Genomic DNA, 26,244 nt, shown 5'->3' on the forward strand with positions numbered 1-26,244 from the left:
GGTGGAGGGAAGACCACCCCCCAACCCAGTTTTCATCCCTCCACTGGGCTCTCAGGGCACAGGGCCCCAGCCTCCCTTAGGCTTGGGAACCCCCGAAGCAAGACGTACCTCAAAACTCTGCCCAGGGTTGGGGCTCTGGCCAGAGGTGGCCCTGTGTGCAAAGTTCTTGATCTTCTGTGCACTCTGGACAGAGCTAGTATTCTCTTCAAATGAGCTTTTCCTTTTGGACCAGGAGCCCCACAAGGGCAGGAATTTTCTACCTGCCTGAAGGGAGTGGTGAACACAGGGAAGTACCCGGGAAAGACCCTGACCCCTGAAAGGGGCAAACCCCATGGAAAAGCAGGAAGTACCCCACCCATGCTCTCACCAGTAGAGCCCCAGGACCTATGGGTCCCCTTCCCTTGGAGCCTAAGGGTGTGGGTCCTTGCCCCCCAACACACACCACCTCAGGCCGAATTCTCTAACAGAGAGAGACCCTCCCTAGGACTGAGCAGAGGTAGCTCCCAGTGGTTAAATAAACAGCCATAGCAAGAAGTTACGAGGCCAGGGACTGAAATGAGGACAAGGCTCTGACAAGTTTAAAACATGTATTTAAAATACAATTTATAAAATGCTTAGTCTGCCGACTCAGGGGCCCGCAGTGCGGGGTGGGGTGGGCAGCTGCCCACTAGACCAGCAGAGCAGGACTGCAGGGGTGCAGCCCTCCCTCCCATGCCCTTCTGTTCAGACACCCAAGGGGCCCATGTGCACCCTTGGAATTACATGGCTAGAAAATAGGACCCCAGAGGTTTCCAGAGTCTCTGCTTAGCAGGGAGGCTGGGGAAGCCCTACCGGCCCATCCCTGAGCAGAGCATCCCCAGATGGGGCAGAGCAGGGTATGGCTGGGCTGGACAGGGCAGGGCGGGGCAGTGGGCTCTAGAAGGGGCTGATGGTAGCAGATAGGGTGTTGCCTCCTGCCTGCAGGTGGGGAGCACCCTGATTGAGTGGGCTGAGAAGGGTTGGTCACCAGGCCCAGACCCCCAGCTCCTTTGGTTATAGGCTGACAACAGAGTAGTGGCTCATGGGAAGCAGTTAGCTGGAAGGTCTGAGGCCTGGCTCATGGGGTCAAGGAGGAGCTGGGGGAAGAGGACAGTACCATGAAGGCAGATAAAAGGGCAGCAGCCTCAGGTTTCTGCCCCCTACCCCCTGGGGTTTTCTAAGCCAAAGCCTGCAGCTTACTTAAAAAAGTTAAAAAAAAAAAAGCACTTAAGGAAAGTTACAGACAACTACAAAAACAAAAACAAAAACCAAACACACACACACAAAATCCAAACCGTTCTCCCATCTCTCCCCTCCCACCTCCCCCAACACAATAGTTTCCTGTTTTCCTTTCTTTTTTTAAAAATTTGCTACCTCTCCATCTGGGAAGCCAAGGATATGACTGCTAGTGGGTGGTGACAGGCACACAGCGGGCAAAGCCCCATCTTTGGCCAGAGGGAGGTGGGAGCACCAGTCCCTACTATATCCTCAATCCATAGACACCCATCAGCCAGTCTTCCCTCTGGCTCCATTAGGGGAGGGGGGCAAGAACTGGTTATCCCAGTGGCTGGGCAATCAGCACTTCTGGCCTTTCCACCTGGCCTACCTCTGTACCCTTCTCCAACCGAAAGGACAGTCTTACTTTGGGCCAGGAACCACTATTACATGAGGGATGGACACTATACACTTAGAATGAGGAAACTTGGTCAGGGCAGTGGAACTATAAAGACAGCAGCCAACCTTCTCCCTTGCCCATTCCTGGAGGTAATTCCCCATGAGAATAGTCTATGGGCACAACTCAACACCCTGTAGGTTCTTATGGACTGAAGCTCTATTCCAGCTCCGCTCATAGACAATTTCCTGGCTTCACACAGTCACCAGAGACTGTGCTATGGACTAGTTGCTGATTCAACTGGCAGCTGGCCCTTCCCTCTAAGGGGAAGATGTAGTGGGACATAGCTTGCTGAGCCTGGCCTACATTCCCACAGGGCAAGGCCGAGAGCCAGCTGAACCAAAGGTGGAGTGAGCCTCCAAAACCTAGCTTGCCACCTTGGCTACCACAAGCTGCCCAAATCACAATAACGTCACACACGCCACTCCAAAACTCATCCACTGAGTGGGGAGGCTGTCTGCTGGCTGGTTGAGGGGTAAGGCGCAGTGCAACAGAAGAGACCAGAGAAAGCCTGAGAGGAATCAGACTGTACACACACAGAGCTGCTGTAGGCAGCTGCCCTCTTAGTCTCTTCCACCTCAAGGAGCCAAAGCAAATCTCTAGGCTCCAGGGACAGAGGGGAAACTGCCTTCATTCCAGGTCCTTGCTCTGGAAAAAGGGTGGAGGGTAGCCTAGGTCTATGGGGAACCAGTCTGTCATCACCAATCTTTGCAATGCACAGCTTGTCTTTTCCCATATGTATTCAGAATGGTCTGCTCCCAATGTAGTGATTTTACAAAGGAAACATACCAGCTATAGTTACCGAGCTGATGCCATCAAGAGAGATGGCACTCCACAGACACCTTCTGACCACACTAGGTAGGAGGCTCAGCCCTGGAGCCGGACTCTCTCCTGGCTTTCCTTGTGCTGACAGCGAAATACTGAGCAAGCGTCGCATCATTTACTTCTAAGCTCAGGAGTGCAGTCTCACTCCCTGCTCTCTTCTAGAAGTAGCAAGCCTGGCTGGTAGGGAACCACCCTGAGGGGAATGGGAAGGGAAAGTCTGTTCACTTTCCCTATCTCCCAAAATACTAGAGGTGGGGTTGGCACCCTCCCCAGGCTCTCTGAGCCTATAGAACTAGCCCAGTCTCCAGGTAGGGCCATGATGCCCTGGGACTTAGCTGGGGGGGGAGGGAGGTATAGGCATGGGGTGCTCATCTGTCCTGGGGGCTACAGAGCCCTGCCCCTTTTCTGGGCGGCAGTAGGAATACAGAAGCTAAGCTCACCAAAAACCTATTGGTTAATGTTTCTAGTGAATTTCCCAGAAACATTTTTAAGTAGACTACCAAACTACCCTTTCTTAATTAAAAATTCATTAAAATGCTAAAACCCCTCCCATGCACTTTTTCTTGCAAATCAGATATTTGTATAAACAAACAAAAATAGGAAGGAAAAAAAAAGAAAGGATATTTTTCAAATGGAACTTGCTTTTAAGTGATGAAGACATGCACTTGGGGGTGGGTTGATGGGAGTTCTCATTTGTTTTGAAATTAATGAGCATGATAAACTGTTATTGCTGGCACTGGCTTTACCCCAAGTGGCACTGTCTGACTCTCTACTCTTAAGTCCCCTAAGCCCCACCCTTTCCCTTTCCATTGACTTGGGACAGCCCTTGCAGACATGCCAATCACAGTGGGAAGGGGGGAGGGGGAGGTCACAGTGCATGGGGTTCAAGGTCACAGTGGGCAGAGCAAAGGGGATCACAGTGCAAGTAAATCAGGTCCTTCCCTCTGCTCAAGTCCAGCTGTCTGCCACGGCAGTGCGACCCGTGGCGGACGACCCAGGAGGTGGTGACGGTGGCAGCGGTGGCATTCTTTCTTGCCCGCATTTATCTGCGCTGTTTGAAGCCTTGTGACCCATCAGGACCTAAAGGCTGTCTGATCACATTATTGGGCTGCCTGCTGTCTTCAGGTTGGGAGATCCTGGTTGGCCTGAAGGGAAGAAGATCAGAGGGAGGCCTGAAAAAGGATTTAAAAGAGGTTCCCAAATCTTAAAACCAACCACCCCTGCAGGTGGGGCAGAAGTCACAGTGGCTATCAGCCAACTCTGGCTCCCCGAGTCTGCTTCTTTGGCAAGCAAACTCAGAGCACCTCCAGATCGGAAAGCTCCTATATGGGTTGGGTGGCCCATGTCCACCTCTAGTACCTGCAGCACTGTTCCCCCAAGTCAGGCCCACCATCATTCATCTGGAGGAAGGCAGAGTGCTCAAGAGCCCAAGCTGTCCAGAGGCAGTGACCATGGACAGCACATCCTCTGCAGAACCATGAGCACAGAATTCCCAGAGTGTTGGGCCAAGGTAAAAACTCCTAACCCAGAGCTCAGTAGAGTGACCCAGCACCCACCATTGCTTCCCTCCTGCTTCTCTCCAAATCATGTGGTTAATGGTTGACCCATATTACTATGGAAGACTAATGGAAATGGACTTTTTCTTCTCTGCCAAGTGAACGGTTACAGAAGAGATAATGGAAGCCTCACAAAATAATAAAGGGATAGAAAGAAGGTACACAAATTAGTTCAAGTGCCAGAATATCAAGCCCACGGAGGTCTCTCACAGAAAGAGGTTATTTAAACAAATACTGCTTTATCAAGAGGTGACAATCTTAAATACAATTTCTAGGACTGCAGAGAAAAAAATACCAGGAATAAAAAAGAATTTAGAAAATTCACAAAAACATCAGTGGGCTATTATGAGAACCAGAAGATAACATTATGCACTGAACTGGGCACTCTGTGCCAGGCGGGATTCCCAGAACCCTATACTCATTTAATTGCACAACTACTTGATGAGACAGGTACTATCATTGTTCCATTTTTCAGATTAGTCTATGAAGAAGACACAGAGAGGTTAAGCAGCTCTAAATTAAGAAGTGGCAGAGGCGGGCTCCAACTCTATCTAGCAGATTTTTGACTCCAAGTCCATGCTTTTAACCTCCATGCTACACTGCCCCTGGTGTCTGCCAGAGAACCATGACCTCAAATCTTGTAGAGCAGTGTGGTAGCCAGTGCAGCACAATGAACTGGCCCAGTAGGCCAGGTTGACAGCTGGAGCTGCGATTGTTCCAGCCCAGATTCTGCCTGCTTCACTATTCTACTTGTATCCCCCCTCCTCCTCCTCCTCCAGGTGGCCGGGTGGGGTGGTCCACAGTCAGCCTGCCAGCTACACTCACCTGTCGAGGATGGGTTTCTCTTGTTCCTCCTCGGGGCTGGCGCTGCCCAGGATCCGCTTCCGGGCTTCTGCGTACTCTGCCTCCCGCTGTGCTAGGGACTTGACAGGAAGGGCTGGCCTGCTGGTGGAGTTGGGGCTGCTGACCACACCGTTGCTGGTGGGCCTCTTGAGGATGCGGATCTGTGGGGGGGGGCCGGTGGGAAGGCTATCGTCCTGAATCACAATGGGCACTTTGGGAGGAGATTTGGATTTCCTGCTGACAAAGAGCAAACACAGCTTCACTACTCCTACCCTTGATTAAAGAGGCCCCATCCCTGTCCCACACCCATTCCTGACAACTTTCCTCCACCTACACCTCCTATTTCTATTCATTACTCTCTGGTCTCTGACCAGACATCAGAATGCTCACTCCTCAAGAAGGGTTTCTCAAAAGAGCAACCTTGCCATAAGCTCACCCAGTCCACAGGCCTGCTCCTCAGACCTAACCCCAGGCAAAGGGGGCTGGAACACCATCTCATTTTCTGTTCCCACATTCATCACAATTACATCAACCACTACTTGGCCCCTGTGGCAAAATATTTCATGTCCAGAATCCAATGACTTCTGTTAAAATCCCAACTTCCCTACATAGATCAGAGTGTTAACAGGCTGGTATGGTGGGAGCCCCTTAGCTTGGGGGTCAGCAAAGTGTTTACTCCCAGCAAGGTTTTCCACCACGTGTGCTCAAACCAAACTCTACCAAGGAGCCTGCTCCACCATCCCTGCCTGGCACCAAGACAGGATTTACCAAACTGCCTCAGCCTTCTGGTGAGTGACTTGTGCCTCCCAGAGACAAGCTACACCAAACAACTGAATCACCTCTTCAGAAGAGCTTCTGAGCAGACACACCTCCCTCACCAGGGCTCTTTGGTATGCTGGATGCGGCGGGATTGGGGTGAAGGACGATCCTAGAAACAGTGCTTGGCAGTGCTCAAGGAGAAGCATTGTCCAAGGCTGGTGGATGTGCACATCAGGCGATGTGTCCACAAGGTGGAAAACAACATAGGAAGGAAAAGAAACAAAAGCCACAGGAGAAAAGGGATCTAAGCAGGAATGACCACCCTTTAACAGCCACAAAGACCCTCCCCAGAGTGGTCAACTAGCTTCTCTTCAGAACCAAACAGCCCACAGGGGGCTGTTTTCAGACCCTTGGTTGTCAGGAGGGGTAGGCACTGGAGGAACTCTGCTGCTGTCAGGGGACTGTAACCAGGTGTTAGTGTAGTCTGAGATGAGCAGACAGACAAGGAGCTAGCAATCTGATCAAAGAGGAAGGGAGCCAGGAAAGCTATTGGGCAGGCAGGACACCCCACAGTTCCCTGGGGAATGTCTGTGTAGCCCATTAGGCAAGTCCAGTGAGGCCCTCTCCGCCTCCTTCCTGTTACTTGTCCCTGTGGGAAGCTGACAGGTTACCTAAGCCCAAAGACAGACTGCTGAAGTCAACTTTCACCTGCTTTGGAAACCCACTTCCTCTGCTCTGTAGGTGGGGAATGACACTATCCTTCAAGGTCTAAGAATTTCCGAGAATCTTTTCTTCCAGCATACCCCCATAATGCCCTAAGCCACCAAGTCACAGAAGGTCCAGAGAAATCATCTGTCCAACCTCCTTATGTTACAGAGAAACTGATGTCCAGATGGGGGAAACAACTTCCCCCAAACATCAGAGCAACCGGGAGCAGAGCCAGGCCTAAAACCCAAATCTTCCGACTTGTCACCACCCCACTTTCATCAAATCACCTCACACAGGGTGCCCACTGAAGTAGGAGGCAAAGTGCAACACTCCAGTCTCACTCCCCAAACTTCAAGCCACTGTGTCCTTGAGAGGAGTATTCACTGCCCAGGAACCTGACCTGCTAACCCTAACAGCCAGCTGGAGAACACCACTGACTGCCCAGCTCTCAAACAGCAGAGAGCATGAGCCCTCAGACCAGACAGCAGCCTTACCTCTCCTTTTGTGTGATCTTCAGTTTTTTTTCCAACCGTCTGTCTATTTCCTAGAGGAAAAAAATGTATATAAAAAGTGGAAAAAAATCTCTCTCAAATAAAAACTTACGTCTTTATTTTCAGAGCTAAGGGCAGTGTCCTCTCTGGCCAGGGACATGACTGTGTCCTTTGAGGTAATGGATGTGGACCTCCCTTTACTAAACTCTGGGGCTTGGGGACCTAACTCCCTGTGGGTTTATCTCCCTCCATCCCCAAAGCCGCGGTGATAGTTCTGACCTCATCATTCAGCTGGGTTCTTTCATTGGCATCCAAATAGTTTCCTGACCTCCCAGCTGTCCTTCACAGAGCCACTCAACCAACTTTCTAAACACAAATCTGATTGTGTCACTTCCCCACTTAAAATGCTTCAATTATTTGTCCTATCACATCCAAGCTCCTAAGTACACCTCACCCTTACCTTCATCTTTTGTTCTGTTTTATACCACAGCAAAAGTGAGCTCTTACTACCCCCAGTACTTAGGGTGCTGGTCCACCTGCCTGCAATGTCCTCTCCCTTGCAAACTCCCATTTATCCTACAAAACCCAGCTTGGCTATCCACCTCTCCTCTGCGAAGTCTCTGATCCCATATAGTTAATCGCCTGCTCCTCAGAGGTAAGTTGTCCCTTTTTCTTTCCTTCATGATAACATATATCACATTGGATTTGAACTCTCTGTAATTAGCACCTAGCAAAAGGCTTAGAACAAAAGAGAAGCCTAAAGTTTAGAACTGAATGGCAGTCTCAGTCCTTAGGCCCTCAGCACCAGGAACTCCATGAAGCTTCCACACACTCATACACAAGTCCATACACTAGACAAGGAGAAGCTGTGGGAAGAGCACAAACCCTACATCCAGGCTCTCCCACTGCTTTTTCTTACAAAACGTCCCAACTCAACTGTCCTCAGTGAGGGCAAGACCATCTAGATACTGGAAAGGGGAGAAACTGTATGCAAAATTATGTATTTCTCTGGAGAGAAGATCTGTAATAGTGGTTCTCCACCAGGGTTGATTATGCCTACCAGGGGACATCTGACAATGTCTGGAGACATTTTTGGTTGTCACTACTGAAAGGGAGTTACTACTGGCATCTAGTGGGTAGAGACCAGGGATGCTGTTAAAATTCTATAATACAGAGAACAGTCCCCACAGCCAAGAATGATCTGATCCCAAATGTCAGTAGTGTTGAGGTTGAGAAACCCTGACTTAAAAGATACATGGGATTTTCAAAGGAGTCTATTACTTGCAAAATATTAAGAATCATTGCCTTAGTACAAAGTCTTTGAAATTTGCTGAGTCACTGTAGGTCCCAGTGAGTAGCCAATTTTCACAAATGCTCTAAATGTCCTGAGAATGACTGTATTCTGCAGGTATAGGTGCAGTTCAAACTGGTTAACTATGTTCAAAGCTTCTAAATTCTTACTAATCTGTTTGAACTGCTGACTATGGGAAGAATCAATTATTCTTTCTAGTAAATTAAACAGCTTATCATTCTGAAGTGATCTTTTTTACCTTAAACTCTATTGTTTAGGCCCTGGCTGGGTGGCTCAGTTGGTTAGAGCACTGACTCGATACACCAAGGTGGCAGGTTCAATCCCTGGTCAGGGAACATACAAGAATCAACCAATGATGCATAAACAACTGGAACAGCAAATCGATGTTTCCCTCTCTCTCTAAAGAAAAATCAATTTAAAAAAATCTACTGTTTAGTATTAATAAAGCTGTGCCAGTGTTCTTTGACTAGTACTCCCTGGTACTTATGCTTCTCTTTTAGTTTCATCTTTCCAATGTCCGTATTTTTGTCTCTTATGAACATGAACTCAAAATTAAACCCAGTCTGACAATGATACTCATTCTGATTGGTGCTGAGTTATGTTTAAAATATTTTGTTTTATGAAAGACCCAAAATATATTTAGGCAAGCACAACAGACTGTATTCTGAGGGCACCATTACTCTCTGGCTAGGAAACCTCTGGAATGAAAACCTCTCAAACTTGTAACATAAGTTGGCACCCAAATGACTGTTTACTGACAGGATGGAAAAGGGCACCCAGAGTCAGGGAATGACCTGGATATTTTCTGTGAATTGAGTAGACACTCAAAGAAAATCTATGCCCATAGCATAGTTTGTCAGAACTGTGATTCTGTGTGTTTTTTAAAATTTTATTTTTATTAATACCAGTATCACTGCCTGAGTAAATAGTTTGTCTCACATTAGTCTAATGTCCATTACCTTTTAGGGGCTTTTCAAGGCTTTCCACAAATAACTTATGGTTTTGAAGTTCCACAAGGTATCATTTTGCTCCAATCTAAAAATGATAGTGCCTATTCAAGTTCCTCCACCATAAATGCAAAGTTTACCACCTGTGGGATTTAGATACCCTCAAATAGGATCAACACCAAATGCCTCCACAGGCCAGGCGGGTAACCAAACTCCACATTCAGGGAGCACAGTGGGGAAGTGAAGGGGCTACAAAGGCACCAAAGAGCATTTGTCCTGCTATTTTAGGAGAAAACTAACTCAAGGTTTTTATGGGAAAGCTCTAAGTTTTTAAACTTTATTACATGAACTCTTGCTTTCATATCACTGTGAGGGCCAAATAAGATATATAGGCAAATGGGCCTAATGCATTAGCTAATTTTTAAAAATTGTGGTAAAATTTATATACATTGGCTGAATTTGAGGGGTCTCATCTAGGTTTCCTCTCAGGAGAGCAAATTGCTTTCTTTCTCCAGGGCCTTAGGCAAGATAGGGAATCTGCCCAGGCACAGGAAATGGAGCCTGAGTGGAGAAAAGCCCTGCAAGAGGGCATAAGGGCAGGTCTTGTCTGAGTAAATGTGTCTCTATCCCCAAACTAGGACATGACTAGCATACTTGGCATGTAATATAAAACTACGGGCTTTAAAAATAATGCCAGTATATGTCAATATAATGCTTTATGGCTATCATACACTTTCCTAAACACATTTTCTGCTCACATCAACCCTGTTTGATAGACAAAGTAGCTTTTATCTTTGTCAGATGCAGGTAATGTAGCTCAGGGAGGTTAAGGAACTTACCTAAGGTCACAGATGAGTACATCATAGAGGCAGCCCTAGAACTAAAGCCTCTGGAGGCCCTACCCATGCTGCTGCATACTCACAATTGCTCAACCCCCTGAAAATGCTGGTCAAGCCACTGATCCTCTCCCTCCTCTCCCCTGAATTCCACACTGGCCCCTGGCACTCCAGTAACTAACACTTCCATCAAACTCCATCCCATCAGGCAGGATGGCTTATCAGAGCTGAGGAGGAATTCTTCCATCAGATTAGAGAGTGGGATATAAACCCAACAACTTCGGTGGAAAGCTGATCCTGGCCATCTCCAGATGGCCACTGGACACCAGTGAGCTCAGAGCCGTCCAAGGAGGAGAGGGAGTGCTCTGCCAGCAGTTGGAGAGGGCACTGCATCTCACTCTGGAGTCTATCCAGGTATCATGAGTCAGTCCATTCCCTACTTGGACAAGGACTTGCAATCAATCTGCTCTCAGTCTGGTTCTCTGAAGAGCTGGACCGAGGTGAAACTTTCCTACAGGGCACACTACATGGAGAATATCCGTCTCCCAGAGATGCAACAGTCCAATGGAATTAAATAGTCCTCAATATTTTGTGAGGAAGCATCTAGATGTGGGTCCCAACAAGGAATCTTATCACAAAAGGGCATCTTCTCTTTTTACAAGGATGCAGAGAGCCCTGGCCCAAGGTCAAGGCTCCTCCAAGATTGAGCCCAACCTCCATGGCTAGTGAAAGAAACCCATAAGCTCATCAGACTTAAACTCTGCTCGGAGGGTCATAGGGCACAAGGCAAGTGTTACGGCATAAGCACATCAGAGCCGAGGTACTAAAATAGTTTGATTTCCTATGGCTTCTCCTGGGAAGGTTCTTTATTTTTTTGCCAGGTAGCACTGAGCAGACTCGATACTGCCCTGTGCTCTGATAAATGGGGTGGCCTCCTTTCTTTGGGTCAAAACCCTAAACAAAAGATCTGTTGTTACCAAACACAGTTATCACTTGCCCTGTGGGGCTATACCGCTACAAAATGAGGTACACGCTTGATCTGAGAGAATAAGTGAAATCAGAAGGAAAGCGTGGAGGCAGGACATCATCAAGTACCACAGTGGGGAGCGAGTGGTTCTGGACAGGGCTGATCCCTTGTGGGAGGTAAAGGAAAGGCCATAGCCACAAGGTAAATGAGATCATATGTCAACATCTGCAAATTCAACTCACCCGAGGAAGAAGCACAGTTTCACTGGCTGCTGATGATATGAACCTTGCGGTGATGATGCTTGTGTGAGTCTCTGGCAGAAAGTTAGGGAATGGAAGCATATGAGGGGAAGAGCAGGGGAGGGGACACCTCAAACAGCCTACTTTGTAACACAGCCACGATCTTCAAAAGGAACAAAGGAGACGGGATAGGAATGTATCTGCAAGGGCAGAAAGATTCTATGACAGGTCACTCCTGTAATAGCAAGAGATGGATGAGGAAGGAAAAAAGGTAAGAAGAGGAGAGGCCAAGAAAGGGAAAGGAGAGAAAGAAACAAGCCTTGGTACAGAGCACAGCACGCACAGCACCATCACAGCTGTTCTGTCCAGGCCTGAATGTTCAGGAAACAGATTCTATCAGTTTACCCAGGGGTGATGAGGCCCTGGGGGACTGACTCAAACTAGCCAAACTCACAAAAGACAGAGTGAACAAACTCAAATATGCACCTGTTACACTATGGTGGTGGGAGTGGGTGCCTGACCTGCTCTTGCTTGAGCCCCAGGGCCTCCCCCGTGGTGCCCAAGGAGCGAAATGTCCTGCTCCACCATCACATCCCTCTCTGATAACCAGAATCTTCAGGTCATCATTACCAATAACAGACTCCTAAGAATCCAAGTCATCTTGTAGTGAACTGAAGTCTAAGAGGCACTGGCTGAGTTAGAAAATAACCTCTTTTCATCAGCAACAGTTACTATGTAACTTTTCTCAGATAGTTTGCCCCTCTTTGTCAGTTTGCATTTTAGAAAAGGGCATTTTCTTTCTTTCTTTTAATCCTCACCAGAGGATATTTTTTCCATTGCTTTTCAGAGAGGGGGAGGGGGAGAAGGGGGAGGGAGAGAGAAACATCATTGTGAGTCACACTGAGTGGTTGCCTCCTGCACGCGCCCCGGCTGGGGATGGAGCCTGCAACTGAGGTACGTGCCCTTGGCTGGAATCGAACCCAGGACCTCCTGTCTGCGGGCTGATGCTCTTAACCAGAGCCAAACTAGGGCAGAAGATGACATTTTCTGATTTGCCTCTTAAACTCAAGGAATAGTGAATGGTCTTGTGTTCTCTGTGAACCACTACGTCCCACAGGCTCATCTGGCCTGGTCCAGCTCTCCCAAATTGGGAAGCACACAACTACAAGTAGACACTGGGAAGGGGGGTTTTGAAGAAGAGACAGGAACCCTAAGAGTAGAACAAGATGCCTCTCGGAGCCACAGCCTTACAGGTCCTGATGAACACAATGCCACCATTTTAGAAAAATGCAAAGAGAAGACCCTGTGAAGCAGTAGAAGGTGGAAATAACTTCCAACACAGTCTGGCCCTGAACTCCACCATAGCAGTTAATGCCCACTCCCCTGGCTACAGTGTTGCCCGTGTCAGGGTCTCCTGGGAGAGCAGTCTCCCCAGCAAGGCGCCCATGTCTCCCATACCACGCATCTGGATGGGATTCAGGCTCCTCCCATGAGGGCCCCAATTTCACTTAGAAATAAAGCAAAAGAATTTATAGAACCAGCAAAATTTGGTCTGAAACTATAAGGAAGGTCTCTGTACCTTTAAAGTGCATCACTGCTTTTTTCAAGTCTAGATGTACAATCCATAGACTTTTTTGAACAACTTTCATATTGATTAGCCTTTATCAGACGAAAGGGAACTTTAGTTCCCGGCAAAATGTAATTTAAATTGTAAATGTAATTTTTTAACATCAGTAACATATATTAAAAGATAACTTTAATAATAAACAATACATTTTCTTTATAAATGTTTTTACTTTTCATAAATAACTCAAAAAATAGATAAGATAGAGGCAAAAAAGTAAATGCCTGCAGAGCTGAATTTAAATGCCGTCTTTTAAAGGTTAATTATATGCTTTGCCCCGCCTTGTTTTGGTGTGGCAGTGTCCTGCCTGGTAGGGCTGGCCATCGCCAGTGCTCCTGCTTATTCTACCTCCCCTGGGTTACTCCAGAGAGGAAAGCACCCAGTCACATCACCCCAGGTTTAATTCCACAGTGATGCCTCAAGGTCACTGTCAGGTTCAAAGAATTAACTACTGAGCAAACATAATTGGCTAAGTCAAAAGAAGTAGAATTCATAAGCTGAGAGACAAGAAGATCTATGGGGGCACATGTAGGTCATAAATTCATCAGTTGCCTTTTTAATATAGACTCAGGTTAGTTTGTCTGAAGGTGCCATTTCCTACAAAACATTCCTCCTTCCTCTGTTATTCCCACAGTAAGGGAAAACATTCCTCTTTAATTAAGTGGGGTACTGTAGGGCCAGGATATAGTTCTAAAATTGCCTCTCTAAGGAAGTCTATACTTCATGTATCTCAAAGGCTATTTTTCTTTGCTTCACTGCGACAGAAAGAGCTGGAGACAGCATTTATGGAAAACCTACTATAAAGTGGAATTGCGAGACGCTAGAGACCCAGAGGCAAATAAGGCACTCCTTGGTGATGAGAGAGAAAAGGAATCCCAGTTGCTGTATTAGTTGCATGAACAGTGTTTGGACCAAAAAAAATGGAGGGAGCAATCCTGCTATGACAAGTCAGGGAAAGCTGCAGGGACTTGGAGGACAAGAATTTCAAGAACAGAAGAAAGGGGCATAAAAACAAGTTGGGAGAAAGACAGTGAAAACATGAATAGAAGGAGAAGAAGAAACAAAAGGAACACAAAGTAAGAGACTTCCTAAACTAAGAAATTCTAATCCAGGAAGGTGTCCTGCCGTGAACCCCTCCTCTTTTAATCTAGATCTGGAAAACAACTTGAGATTACTTCAGCTGCTGTCAGCAATGACCTTTACGAGGTGGTATCAATACTATTAAAAAGCTGCTGCAGGAAATCAGTTGTAATTCCAATGGCCAGCAAGATATGAATTTGATGACATCAGGGCACTAGAAAACCATGAAGGGCTTTGGGGTAACATGCTGTAAAGACAAAACAATTCTTGTTTGTGAGGGAAAACCACGCCCTGCTTTCTTTCCGAAGTTCACTACAGCTTTCAGGACCTCTCTGCGCCTGCCCAGGAAGAGGACATCCTTTGGGCACACTCTCCAGCTAGGTGGCGAGCACGTGACATGTGGCCAGTCCAAACTGAGACGCCAAATACACAGATTTCTCAGACTTAGTACAAAAGACGGTAAAATAGTTCATTAACTTATTTTCAACACTGATTACATGTTGACATACTACTTTGGATATACTGGGTTAAATTAAAATTAGGGAGGTTGGGGGCTGGGTGAAAAAGGTGAAGGGATTTAGAAGTACGTATCGGTTAATTACAAAATAGTCATGAGGATGTAAAGTAGAGCATAGGGAATTAGTCAATAACATTCTAATAACTATGTATGGTGCCAGGTGGGTATCAGACTTACTGGAGAATCACATCAGAAATTATATAAATGTCTAACCACTACGCTGTACACCTGAAACTAATATAAAGTCATACTGAATGTCAACTGTAACTGAAAGGAAAAAAATTAAAATTAATTTCACCTATTTCTTTATAATTTTTAAATGTGGCTTCCAGAAAATTTTAAATTGGATATATGGCTCACATGGTACTTCTATTGGACAACACTGCTTTAAATCTAACCGTAGACTAAAATGTACAGAGATACACCTGCTATACATGTAATCATTCAGCAACTAGCAACTGAGCACCTTAATGACCCAAGGGCATGCTTTTTTATTTTTAAAAGATTCTTAAAAATTAATGTTTACAGAGAGGGAGAGGGAGAGAAAGAGAGAAACATCGATGTGAGAGCAAAACATCCATCGACTGCCTCCTGCAAGCTACTTGTTGCGGATCGAGACTGCAACCTAGGCATGTGCCCTGACTGGGAACTGAACCTGCCCCCCCCCCCCATGACTGATGCCCAACCAACTGAGCCACACCAGCCAGGGGGCAGGGGCATGTTGTCTATTGATGTGAAAAACCTACTCTGATAAGTCTTATTTGTCATGTTGGCATAACAGCAACTAGTCAACCAACAAAAGCAACAGCCGAGTGCCCGGCTCAAGCCCCATCTTCACCACCTCACTTCATTCCAGCCCTCTGAGCCCCACCACCAATAACACTGTTCTTTTCAAAGTCACCAATGACCTCCACTGCTGCCAAATTCAACGGTAAATTCCAAATCTTCATTTCACTTGATCTCAGCAGCATTCAGCACTGCTCAATGCTTCTCCCTTAAAGCATTTCTTTACTTGGCCTTCCAAACACCACTCTCCTGGTCTCCTTCCACCTCCCTGCTAGTTCCTTCTCACACTGTATTTGCTTTCTTCTATAACAGGATAGGTTCCTTTCCTCTCCTGAACCCTTGAGGTTGGAGAGTTTGCACCTCTCCTCTTCTACAGCTATGCTGACTTACTAAGTGATCTCATCCACTTCCACAGCTTTATAAATATTGATATACAACTGCCAATTTGACATTCCCAAATGGATTTCAAAATGCACCTCAACCCATCAATTCTAAAACCAAACTCTTGATTTTACCCACTCACACAAGCCTGCTCCTCCTACATTCCCCCTACCCACCCCATCTCAGTGCTTCTAGTCTTCTAGCAGCTCAGCCCAAAGTCTTTGGAGTCCATCATCTCTGATGCCTCTTTCACACCCCATATCAGCAGAATACATCCTGAATACATCCTGCTGCTGAATACATCCTGAATTCTCTCAACACATTCTGCTGCTGTGACCACCCTGCTCCAAATTACCAACAGCCCTTGAATGGGCAGTTACAATAGCATCCTATTGAGTCTCTGTGCTTCCATTCTTGCCCCTACAGTTTATTTTACACATAGCACACAGAATGATCCTTTTAAAAACCAGTGAGCCTCTGCTCAACACTCTCGCTAGGCTTCCTATTTCAAGGTGATACCCACCATAGCCTACTAGTCTCTATTGGATCTGGCTCCCTGTTACCTCTGACCTAATCTACTTTCCCTTCACTCACTCCCATCACATTGGCCCCCTATTGTACCTCAGATAAAACAAGCATGCTCCAGCCCCAGGGCCTTTGCACTGGCGGTTCCCTCTACCTGAATACACTTACATCAACTTCTGCACAGCTTGCTCTCTCACTTCTTTCAGGTTTCTTTGCCAATCTTGATTTGAGAGGCATTCTCAGACCATTTTTTTATAATATGGCACCCCTGCCAGTCACTTTCTATGCCTAATCTGTTTTATTTTTCTTCTCTGTGTGTGTAAAACATTATTGTTTACTGTCCACCTTTCTTCACTAGAAAGTAATCTTTGTGAAGCCAGGATTTGAACGGGTCTATCTGGATCTGAAATCAGAGGCACTATCTATATTCAAGATAAGAGCTAAGGCTGCCTTAGGCATTTCTGAGCAGTGGTGGCAGCAGCAGCATTCTCCAAGTACTTGCCAGAAGTATGTGTGAGGAAGGCACTGTACCCTCCCTTCACTGCCTCTAGACCTCACCACAACCCAAGGGATATACAGCAGGCTTGCAGCATGCTCTGAGGTGAAGCCACTTGCCTAAAGCCACTCAACTATTAAGCAACAGAACTGAACCCTAACCTCAAAAGGAGAAGGCAAAAACACTCAGGAGAGTAGCTGGTGGGTGGCCGCAGGAACTGATAAGGTAGGATAAAGGCTGACAATTAACACCAATCTGCCCGCACCCCTGGCCAATCTTCCTAAGGACTATATAGCAGTAGCAGACCACGACTGACCTGAAATCTAAAGTCCGGATCTTAAACCTATGAAGTGCCCACAAGGAAATAATTCTTCAGCAGAGAAGAGGCCTAGCAATTTAGATGTATCTTGGGCTGGAGGGCCTCAAACTCTGTAACTGCCACTTTGAGACGTCCTGTTTTGAATGACTCTTCGAAGGGTCTCCATGGGGAGGGAATCCATACAGCCAGCTTTACCTTAAAGCAGCATGCATGGGCCTGTGTGCATCAATAGTCAGAGCACTGGACTGAGCACCAAAAAAGGGCACGTGCCTGAGTTGCAGGTTTGGGGCATGTGCAGGAGGCACTCAATTGACGTGTCTCTCATAATGATGTTTCTTTTTCTCCTCCTCCTTTCCACTCTCTCTAAAAATCAACAGAAAAATATCCTAGGGTGACGATTAACACACAACAAACAAAAAAGAAGCGTAGCAGGCGAGGGTGGGCGTTATGGTGGTGAGCCCTACCCTTGGAATAAAACAGGGGGTAAAGTTTAATGGGGCTCCCCTTTCTTCGGGGTTAGTACTGTTTTTCCCTTTCGGTTGTCATACAACACTAACACAACTCTCAGAGGGAACTGTGTATTAGCCCTCAGCCCATCTTAGGAAGTTCGCACCCTAACTGGCGAGAGGCCACACCGTCAGTGCTAGGGAGCACGGGAACAATGTCCCTCACACTCAGGGCAACAGCGCTCTCTGCCTCAACATCTGCCTTTGAACGAAGCTTTATTAAACTCTCAAAACCAGGCAAGGCAGATTAATCTAATTTCATAAATGACAAAACGAAGCTGAGAGAAAGGTAGGCAGTGATGTGTCCAAAAATCGGACCTGGCACTTGAACCCTGAGCCTGGTCTTCTGATTTCTATTGCTGCGGATGGAGAAAGTGGGTTATTAACTGGCAGAGGTGACATATCCTTTCTTGCTACCGTTTATATAATGAAGACAGCAAGGCTCCTCTCCCAAAGAAAATAGACATACAGACTTTGGGGGATGGAACAAAGTCACCATACCTTCTCCCTACCACCAGGTTTTATTCAAACACTCAAGGGTGCAGTCACCAATGGTGCACGCAGCAGGGGCTGCAAACAATGCCTCCAGAGCCAAGCCAATAAAATAAATGGCTAAAGCCAGTAGAATAGAACACAATAGGTAACAGGAGCATGGGGACACTGCAGAGGAGAGCAACTGAGATCCAGGTAAAGGTATTCAATATTTAAAAAACAATGTGCAGCCCCAAAATCTTTAGGCCGAATACCCAGAGGCTGCCAGTCTGCAACTATAGAGACCCTAAGATAGCAGAGTTGTTAAACCTTCTCAAGAGTGGAGCAAAAATTATTTATGTTGTCTCTCTCCACTGGCCAGATATTAAAGTTATTTCCCATCTATGATCAAGATTTCACCAGCATCTATCTCACTTGAAGTCACTGCTCTTAGTAGTACATCTAACAGCAGCATTGTCCTTTTGGCTCTTGAGTTCAAGTTCCTCAAGAGATACAAAATTTATCAGCTCATCATCCAGGCTACAGAAGCAGGGGGTCAATTCCAAGAGAAACAAATAACAAAACTTCAGCTAAGCATACTAAAGCACTTAACTAGTTAATTATCTGCTGGGAAGCAAAGGTAAACAAACTGTCCAAAAAGGTCCCTAACAGTGAAGCCAACAGCCAAGGCTGGAATACATCACATGATTTCCTCTCCTAAACACTAGGAAAAATAGTACCTACACCCCATTAGGCCACTGGCACTGAATGGGATGATGGATGTAAAAATGCACTCTACCTGGCCTATCATGGGCCGTCATGATGCTATCTAAAAAAGGGCCTGTGTCAATTGGGAGCTTCCAGGCTTATGGGCAGTATCCATTCACCAGTGAGATGTGCAACTAGGTAGCAAAAGCAACTGACAGCTGGAGGGTCACAAATGCTTTTATAAGCCAAGAAGGCCAGAGCATGAGGGAGGGGAATTTGGTTCTCTAGGTCAATGAAGTGTGGTGGCAGTCCAGACCTATCTGGGCTCAAGTCAACTGCCCTATACAAGTTCATCTAAGGGTAATGCCCCTGAAGAATGTAATTTTAACAGTACATATTTATTATTCCTTTTAGAAAAGAATTACTTATTTCCTGTGTTCATTTTATAAAGGAAAGAGTTTTGGGTGTGGGATGACCTACTGTGAGGGACTTTTTGAAATGTTCTACCCTCAGGAATAAGATTCTTTATCTACACACTGGACCACTACTGGGACTTGTTGCTAATTATGGCAATTAGTGGCATTTGTGGTGGTTGGTTTTGACCTTTATCTTCCCATCAACATCCTGCATAGAACTCATATTAAAGGGAAGCATGCTTGGCAGAGCTTAGCAGAGTTAAAAACACTTGGGAAGAGAAATCTCTGAGTTACTACTTGTAAAAAAATAATTTCATTCTGTATTTTGGCCATAGATACAAGTAGCTAAACTCAATCTTCTCCTAGGAAACCAACAAGTCAGTAGTTGTCCTGACAGGAAAAATTTTCTATTCCTGTGGGGAAAGTGTGCGGGAAAGAACACACTATATCTTGTGAAGACTAGCTACCTGATACAGCCAGAAACTGACGTTTATCTGTGTGTGTGTGTGTGTGTGTGTGTGTGTGCGCGCGCGTGCACACCACAGTGTAGAGGTGGAAACTGGAAAGGGCTGGCCCAAGAGTATATTGGAGCCATCAGACCTAAAAACAGCACCTTTTCTCTTGCAGAATTTTAGCAAAAGTTTTAGAACAATACACTAACTTCTCTCCTGTTATAGAAGGAAAAGCAAGAAGGCCTGCGATTGCCCAAATTTCCAACCCACAGCAACCATGGCAGCTCTCCTGAACAGTTGAGCATGCTGGGAACAGGCCTCCCACACTGCCTCAACGAAAAGAGCTGAGAAGTTACTAGTGAAAAGCTCATTATCCTCCTTTCTTTGAAACCACAGGAAAGCAGATCTTTTTCCAGAGTTCCAGGGACAGGCTGCTTAGTACAATCATGTCTAAACTGGCCAACTGCTTTACAGAAAGCCCCGAGAACTTCACAGTCGCTAGCACTCAATCTTCCCCAAAGGACCAGGAATAGCTTAGAAATGGCTCCTTCAGGACTTATGCTTTCTGATACCACAAATCTTAAACGCCCTCTTCACTATAAAGACAGACATAAAGAAATCAGCACCAGGTAGCCCTGAAACAACTGTTAACTGCCCACCACCCACAGCCACTGTACACATTCCATAATGACAGCAGTTACAGGCAGTGTTGGAGACTAAGTGAGGCTGCAGCCATGCTTCAGGAAGAATGGCCTCTTCCCTAAAGAAAGAGAAGGAAATCAAAGTTCTTATCTTTTAAATTAAAATCTAACTATATCACTACTCCGCTTTTAAAAAAACGCCTTCCACCCAGCTGGCATGGCTCAGTGGTTGAGCATCAATCTATGATCCAGGAGATCATGGTTCTACTCCCGGTCAGGGCATATGCTCCAGTTGCGGGCTTGATCTCCATCCAGCGTGGGGGGCGTGCAGGAGGCAGCCCATCAATGACTCTCATCATGTTTCTATCTCTCTCTCCCTCTCTCTGAAATCAATAAAGATATATTAAAAAAAAAAAAAAGGCCTTCAAAGCTCTCCTTTGCTTTCAGGAAAAAGCCCACGCTCCCCAGAACCAAGTACAAGGAGGCCCTTCCTGATCTGGCCCCTGCGTACCTCTCTCGCCTCATCTCTTTCCATTCAGCCCTGCCAACCCCCTACCTTCAGCCAGAAGGAAATACTGTAGCTCTCCCAATGCTGGACTCTCTTCTCTCACTGCCTCCTTGCCTATGTAGGCATTGGCCCTACACTCTACCTGTCCCACCCAAACTTAATACTGCTTAACTCAACTAGTCCTTTGAATCTTAATTTAGGCATCACCTTCTCTACTAGACTGTCTCTGATCCCAGTCATGGTACCCCATCTATGCCTCTTCCAAGAAAGTGCTGCCTTACCTGTCGGACTCCTCCACTGGACTGTGCCCAAATGCCTGGTACACAGTAGGTATTCAATGTTTACTGACACCTTTCTATAGGCTTATACACTGCCCATCATCATTGATGGGGTAATGTTCAGATGACTGGCTCAATGAAGGCAGAAAAGAAATTTAAATTCTTAGTCCAAAGGACTGGTCATCCTTTAATTTACTTAAGATGCATTATCTTCCAATTGTTACACGACTTGCCCTTGTGAAAAAGAATAAAAGGCAATTTTTGAGACGCAAGGAAATTAGAGAGGTTGCCAATGCTTTATAATAACTACCAGTCCAATTTCATTTATGCGCCATCTGCCTTCCCCTAGGACTGGGTTAGCTCATTACCAACAAGATGGACTAGGAAACGAGAGTATAAAGCTTGAAACCAACAAGAACTGAGCAAACTGATACGATTTTGGGGGGGAGCACAAAGATGTCTTTCAATGACAAAATGCTCTATTTGTCCCCTGAGATGTGCTTAAGACGAAGGACATAATTTAGAATCAACATTAACTCAATTTTATATTTTCATTTCTCCCAAAGGCAGTATATTTTTTAGAAAGCATTTCTTTGGTGAAATGTAAGTTATATTTTTTGAATTGTCCTCTGATTGGGATGTAACTCCTTGGGAGGAAACAGGTAAAGGGACAATTTTACATCAGATAAGCATTCACCATACTAACCAAAAGCAAAAAGCTGCCTATTTATAGAATATTTGAGGTGTTTCTCAAAGTTAGTCTTCTCAGAATGACACAATAGGACTGTACTGAGTAATCTGAAGATATGCAGGAAACAATGACCTCAGATGTACTGAAATATAAGAGAAATCCTAGCATGATGTCAAAATTTTTTTTGTGAAGGACAAGGATTACCAAGGGTTAGAACTGCCTCTGGATTTCACAAAGTTTGAATGTTGACTGGCCCGGTGGCTCAACTGGTTGGAACGTCATCCTGCACACCAAAAGGTTGCTGGTTTGACTCCTCATCGGGCGCACAGCTAGGCTGTGGGTTTGATCAGGGCGCACATGGGAGGCAACCAACTGACCGATGTTTCTCTCTTCTCCTCCCTTCCTTACTCCCTCTCTCTCTCAAATCAATAAACACAGATCCTTGGTGAGGATTAAAAAAAAAGAATTAGTCAACAGCCCCCATTTGCTAGTCCTCTTGCCACTCAGGTTTGTTTTAAATATTTTTACTGATTTTTAGAGAGAGAAGAAGGGAGAGGGAGCAAGAGAAACATCAAAGTGAGATCAAAACATGGATTGGCTGCCTCCTGCATATCCCCTATTAGGGACTGGGCCAGAAAGCGGGCATGTGCCCTGACTAGGAATAGAACAGGCAACCTTATGGTGCACCGGCTGGCACCCAACCAACTGAGCCACATGGGCTGGGGCTCGGGTCTGCTTTTTTTTTTTTTGCAAGGGAGGGATAACTTAATGCTCATTACCATATGTCAGTAGGGAAGTAGGGTAACCTGAAGCTAAGATTCAAACATGCAACTGGCTGTATCTGAAAGACATGTACAATCCATTGGTTTCCTAGTGATGGGGACACAGTGCTTCACCCAGTCTCCCTGGCTCCTCTCCTTCAAAAGTGCACATTTACAAGACCCTCTGTGAATTTTGAAAGGGAATCAAATTCAAGAGAGACTTCAAATATAAGCCTGAGGTAAACATATTAAAAATGAAAGTTAATGCCCAACTCCCAAGTTTTCCCCAGGCTCCCAGGTAAAGGGGGGCAGCAAAATGCTAGAAAACAAAAACAGCTTTGGAGTCAGACAGGCTTGGGGTCAAGTCCCAGTTTCCCCACTCACCATCTGTGTGACCTTGAGGACAGGTCACTCCCTAAACTCACTGTACTTGTTTATAAAAGGAGAATAATGGGCCCTGGCCCCGTAGTTCAGTTGGTTTGAGCGTCGTCCCCAAACGCCAAGGTTGCAGGTTTGATCCCTTATCAGGGAACATGGAAGAATCAACTAACGAGTGCATAAGCAAGTGGAGCAATGAATGGATGTTTTCTCTCTCTCTCTCCTGCTCTCTCTTTCAAATCAGTAAGTTAAAAAAAGAAAAAAGAAAAAGGAGGGGAGCACCTCTACAGATTATTTCAATGGCTCAATTAAATAAAAGGTAATATAAGGGATCTTGCATTTTGGTAGTTACTGCTCAATGATGCAAGGTTTGGGTTCCACCTCTGTACCTAAGAACTTTTAAAGGGTTCTACAAAGTAAAGGATAGTAGAAAGAACACTGAACAAGCATTGGAAGCTTCTAAGTGAAACCTTACATCTCTGGCATTTATTTAGCTGTAAAACGCAGTCCTGGGTGCCCTGATCTCTAAGCAACTTACCCCTTGTGAAAAACAAAAAGTAATCCCCAATTTCCGAATCCTTCACTCCTTTTTGTTTTTCATTTTCTTACTTCTTTAAGGTGAGAAATTCATGTGCCTTTGAAATAGGTGAGGAAAAACAAAAAAAGGCCAAGATGTTCAAGAAATTTATCATTTGAGTCACATTTAAAATGTAGGCCCAGCTTTTCTGCAGAGAGCTGGCATGAGGGGTGCCAGAATGATTCACTCACATTAGTGGTAGGCAATAGGCGCCTCTTCCGGAAATTCTGCATTCCCTGGCACAGAGTCACTGCTCAGCGCACACACACGGCCCAGCACATAGCAGACACTCAAAGATGTTTGTTGACTGAATAAATGCCCAGGTGGCACCTGTCGCTCCCTATAAAAAATCTTTCAACTGCTCTTCTTACTCAAGACAAAATCCAAGGAAGATGGTCGGACCGTAAGAACTGTACTAAATACCTTTTGAACAAATTAATTCTTCAAATTCTCAATCAGGCTAAATGGCAAAACAAACACACTGAGGGAGAAATGCTGAACCTCCAGAAAAAAACTTGAAAGCCACGTTTCAACATTCCCGCAGAGATACACCCACTGCTGCGAGGGTCAGTTGCTCGGCCTCTCCCAGAGCCGACAAGCACCGTGAACGGCGTCTGGAGAAGGAAACCGAGCCTCTGCTCTACCCTGGGACCCTCGGCTCTCCACGACCGACTCCCGATGAAACCTTTAAGGGAGATGTCACTCGAGGCAGCACTGAACAGACACAAACCTGAGGGAGGCCAGAAGGACATCTCCCCATCTTCACAAGGGCCACCATCCATCGAAACCACAAAACTCTGAAAAGACCAAATTAATCACGAACCTAACAGAATTGGCTGTTCCGGCTTGGGATCGAAACTATTTTCCTACAGCTTCGGGAGGCAAAGAAAAACTCCCGAAAGCAACACAGCCCATTTCCCCCTCCTCTCCCTGGAATGCGGCTCCTTTATACTGTACGGATCGCTCCCCTCCCCTCGGGACGCCGGCGAGCACGTTCCGAGACCCTCCCTCCGGGCTCCGATCGCTGGGTGGGTCCCCGGGGAAAAGGTCTGCCCGCTGGGCTGACGGTCTTTCCGGCGGGGTCCCTGGGAGACCCACTAGCAATAGGCTTTCAGAGTAAAACTGAAAGAAAGAAAAAAACTCCCCACATTCGCCTACCGTGGCGGATAGAGCAAGGCGGTGGGGGATTTTAGTAGAGAGTGGGAAGGGGCCCGCACAAGGCTGCTTCCCTTCCTGCCCTTCCCCGGAGCCCCGCACGCCGCCCGGGTCCGCGCACCCACCCCTCCCTCCGCCCCGTACGACACCCAGTGTTTCGTTCCTCTTTACGGCACAGGAACTTTAAAATGGTGCCTCGGGCGAGAGGGTCGGACGGGGAAGGAAGGGTCAAAGGGGCCCGAGCGAGCTAGCGAGCGAGAGAGCGCGGAGGCCAAGAAAAGAGGCCTTGGGTGGCGGGTGGGGCGCCTCGGGTGACGCGCACGTCGGGGGACGGAAGGAGGCGCACCGGGCAGAGGTGGAGGGAGAAATGGAATGCGGCCCCTTTAAGAGGCCTTCACAGAGCTCCGAGACCGGGGGCCTCTCCACCACTGCCCGCCCGGCGTGTGGGGCCCTTCCTTGGGGAGAACCATCCTCAGACCCACTCTCTGGAGGCTTCCCTCACGCCGGGTCCCGCCCGGCCCTGCCCCGGGGCGGCGGCTCCTCCTTACCCCGCTGTCTGCCGCCTCCTCCCAGCTCTCAGCGACCTCCTCATCTTCCATCTTACTCGCCGCTTTCCCTCCTCCCAACCCCCTCCCCGCGCCTGCGTCCTGATACGCGCCTCCGTCGCGGGCGCCGGCACGCAAGTTACTCAATGGACCCCGCCCCCTGCCTAGCCCGGAAGAGGCGCCTGGCCGGGGCCCAAGGTTGTGGAGGAAGCCATCTTGGAAGAGGGCGGAGAAATCAGGATGTTGCCATGTTTTTGAAGGGCAGCCGTGTAGACGGAATGCGAGTCCGTGTGCAGCGTCGTCCTGAGAACGGGAAGTGTGAGCGTTGGAACCATCTTTTCTAAGGGCAGTCAATTACTGAAAAAAAAAATTCTTTTTTTAAGGGAGTCGTAGTTTGCATAAAATGCAGGTGGTTGTTTTTCAAAAGTCTGAAAAATACTTTTATGGACAAAGGATGAAAAATATTTACTGATGCGTAAAACATTTTATTCTATAAATGTTTTGCACTGATGGGGTGAAAATGATCGCAGTATTTTCTTCTCAAACAAGCCTCCGTTTACAGTTACATCTCCTGTGAGGTGCAAACACCGCTGTCAGTTGGTAGCATCGCACCTGGGCTAGACCACCAGACCTGCTCGAGCTCTTCCGAGCTCTTGAGGGACAGAGACATTATCAGCATTACTTTAAAAACGTATTTTGCATCTTCCTAAACGGTGTTCTGTTCTACTTTCCTACACTATACAAGTGGAGACCTTGGGCTTTAAAGTTCAGCTTCGAACACTTCCAACTTTGACAGCTGTTTGACTGTGTACAAGTTGCTTCAAGTTTCTGTGCCTTAGTTTTTCCACGTGTAAAAAAAAAAAGAAAAGAAAAAGGGAGATAATAGTAGCCGTAGCTTCTTCCAAAGTAGATTGTGAGGGTTACACGAAGGTGAAGGAACAGCTTCCTGTAGGGAAAGCTGCAATTTGTATTCCGAACGATGATGATGATGATAAATTGCAGTCATGTGTTAAATGTTTACCAGTCTTTATTTAGAAGCTAACACGGCCTGCTCGCTAATTCTCTGGTTTAACGATTTCCTGCCTCTGAAATGTCGTTGGTCTTGGGCCTGTCTTCAGCCCACTGTTCTAGGTGCCCACGGTGCAAGCCACCCACTGTCCCCTAAAGAATCCCGAATGTGACTCCCAGCCCTGACCTGACCTGACCTGACGTGACATTTCTCGTTCATACAGATATACTTCTTATGGGCATCTCCA

The 26,244-nt window shown here is 46.6% G+C and overlaps 1 protein-coding gene across 6 annotated transcripts; it reads right to left on the reverse strand.

Annotated features, from left to right (window-relative positions):
• Positions 1–573: 573 nt before the first annotated feature.
• On the reverse strand, positions 574–24,763 carry SZRD1 (SUZ RNA binding domain containing 1). 6 transcript variants are annotated; one of them, XM_016216185.2, is made up of 4 exons: positions 24,019–24,229; positions 6,876–6,925; positions 4,897–5,151; positions 574–3,660 (listed from the first exon to the last, which is right to left on the reverse strand). In XM_016216185.2, exons 1-4 carry the CDS (start codon positions 24,064–24,066, stop codon positions 3,558–3,560), a joined length of 456 nt encoding a protein of 151 aa, XP_016071671.1. In that variant the 5' UTR covers positions 24,067–24,229; the 3' UTR covers positions 574–3,557. The 6 variants fall into 6 exon arrangements, 3 of the variants coding, with proteins under 3 accessions (XP_016071671.1, XP_016071652.2, XP_087676335.1); XM_016216166.2 differs by lacking the exon at positions 24,019–24,229 and adding an exon at positions 11,177–12,028 and having other exon boundaries at positions 4,897–5,148; XM_087820209.1 differs by lacking the exon at positions 24,019–24,229 and adding an exon at positions 11,177–12,027.
• Positions 24,764–26,244: the final 1,481 nt, after the last annotated feature.

Source organism: Miniopterus natalensis, chromosome 9 (assembly GCF_054644295.1).
Source record: "Miniopterus natalensis isolate mMinNat1 chromosome 9, mMinNat1.hap1, whole genome shotgun sequence".
Taxonomy (NCBI): Eukaryota; Metazoa; Chordata; class Mammalia; order Chiroptera; family Miniopteridae; genus Miniopterus; species Miniopterus natalensis.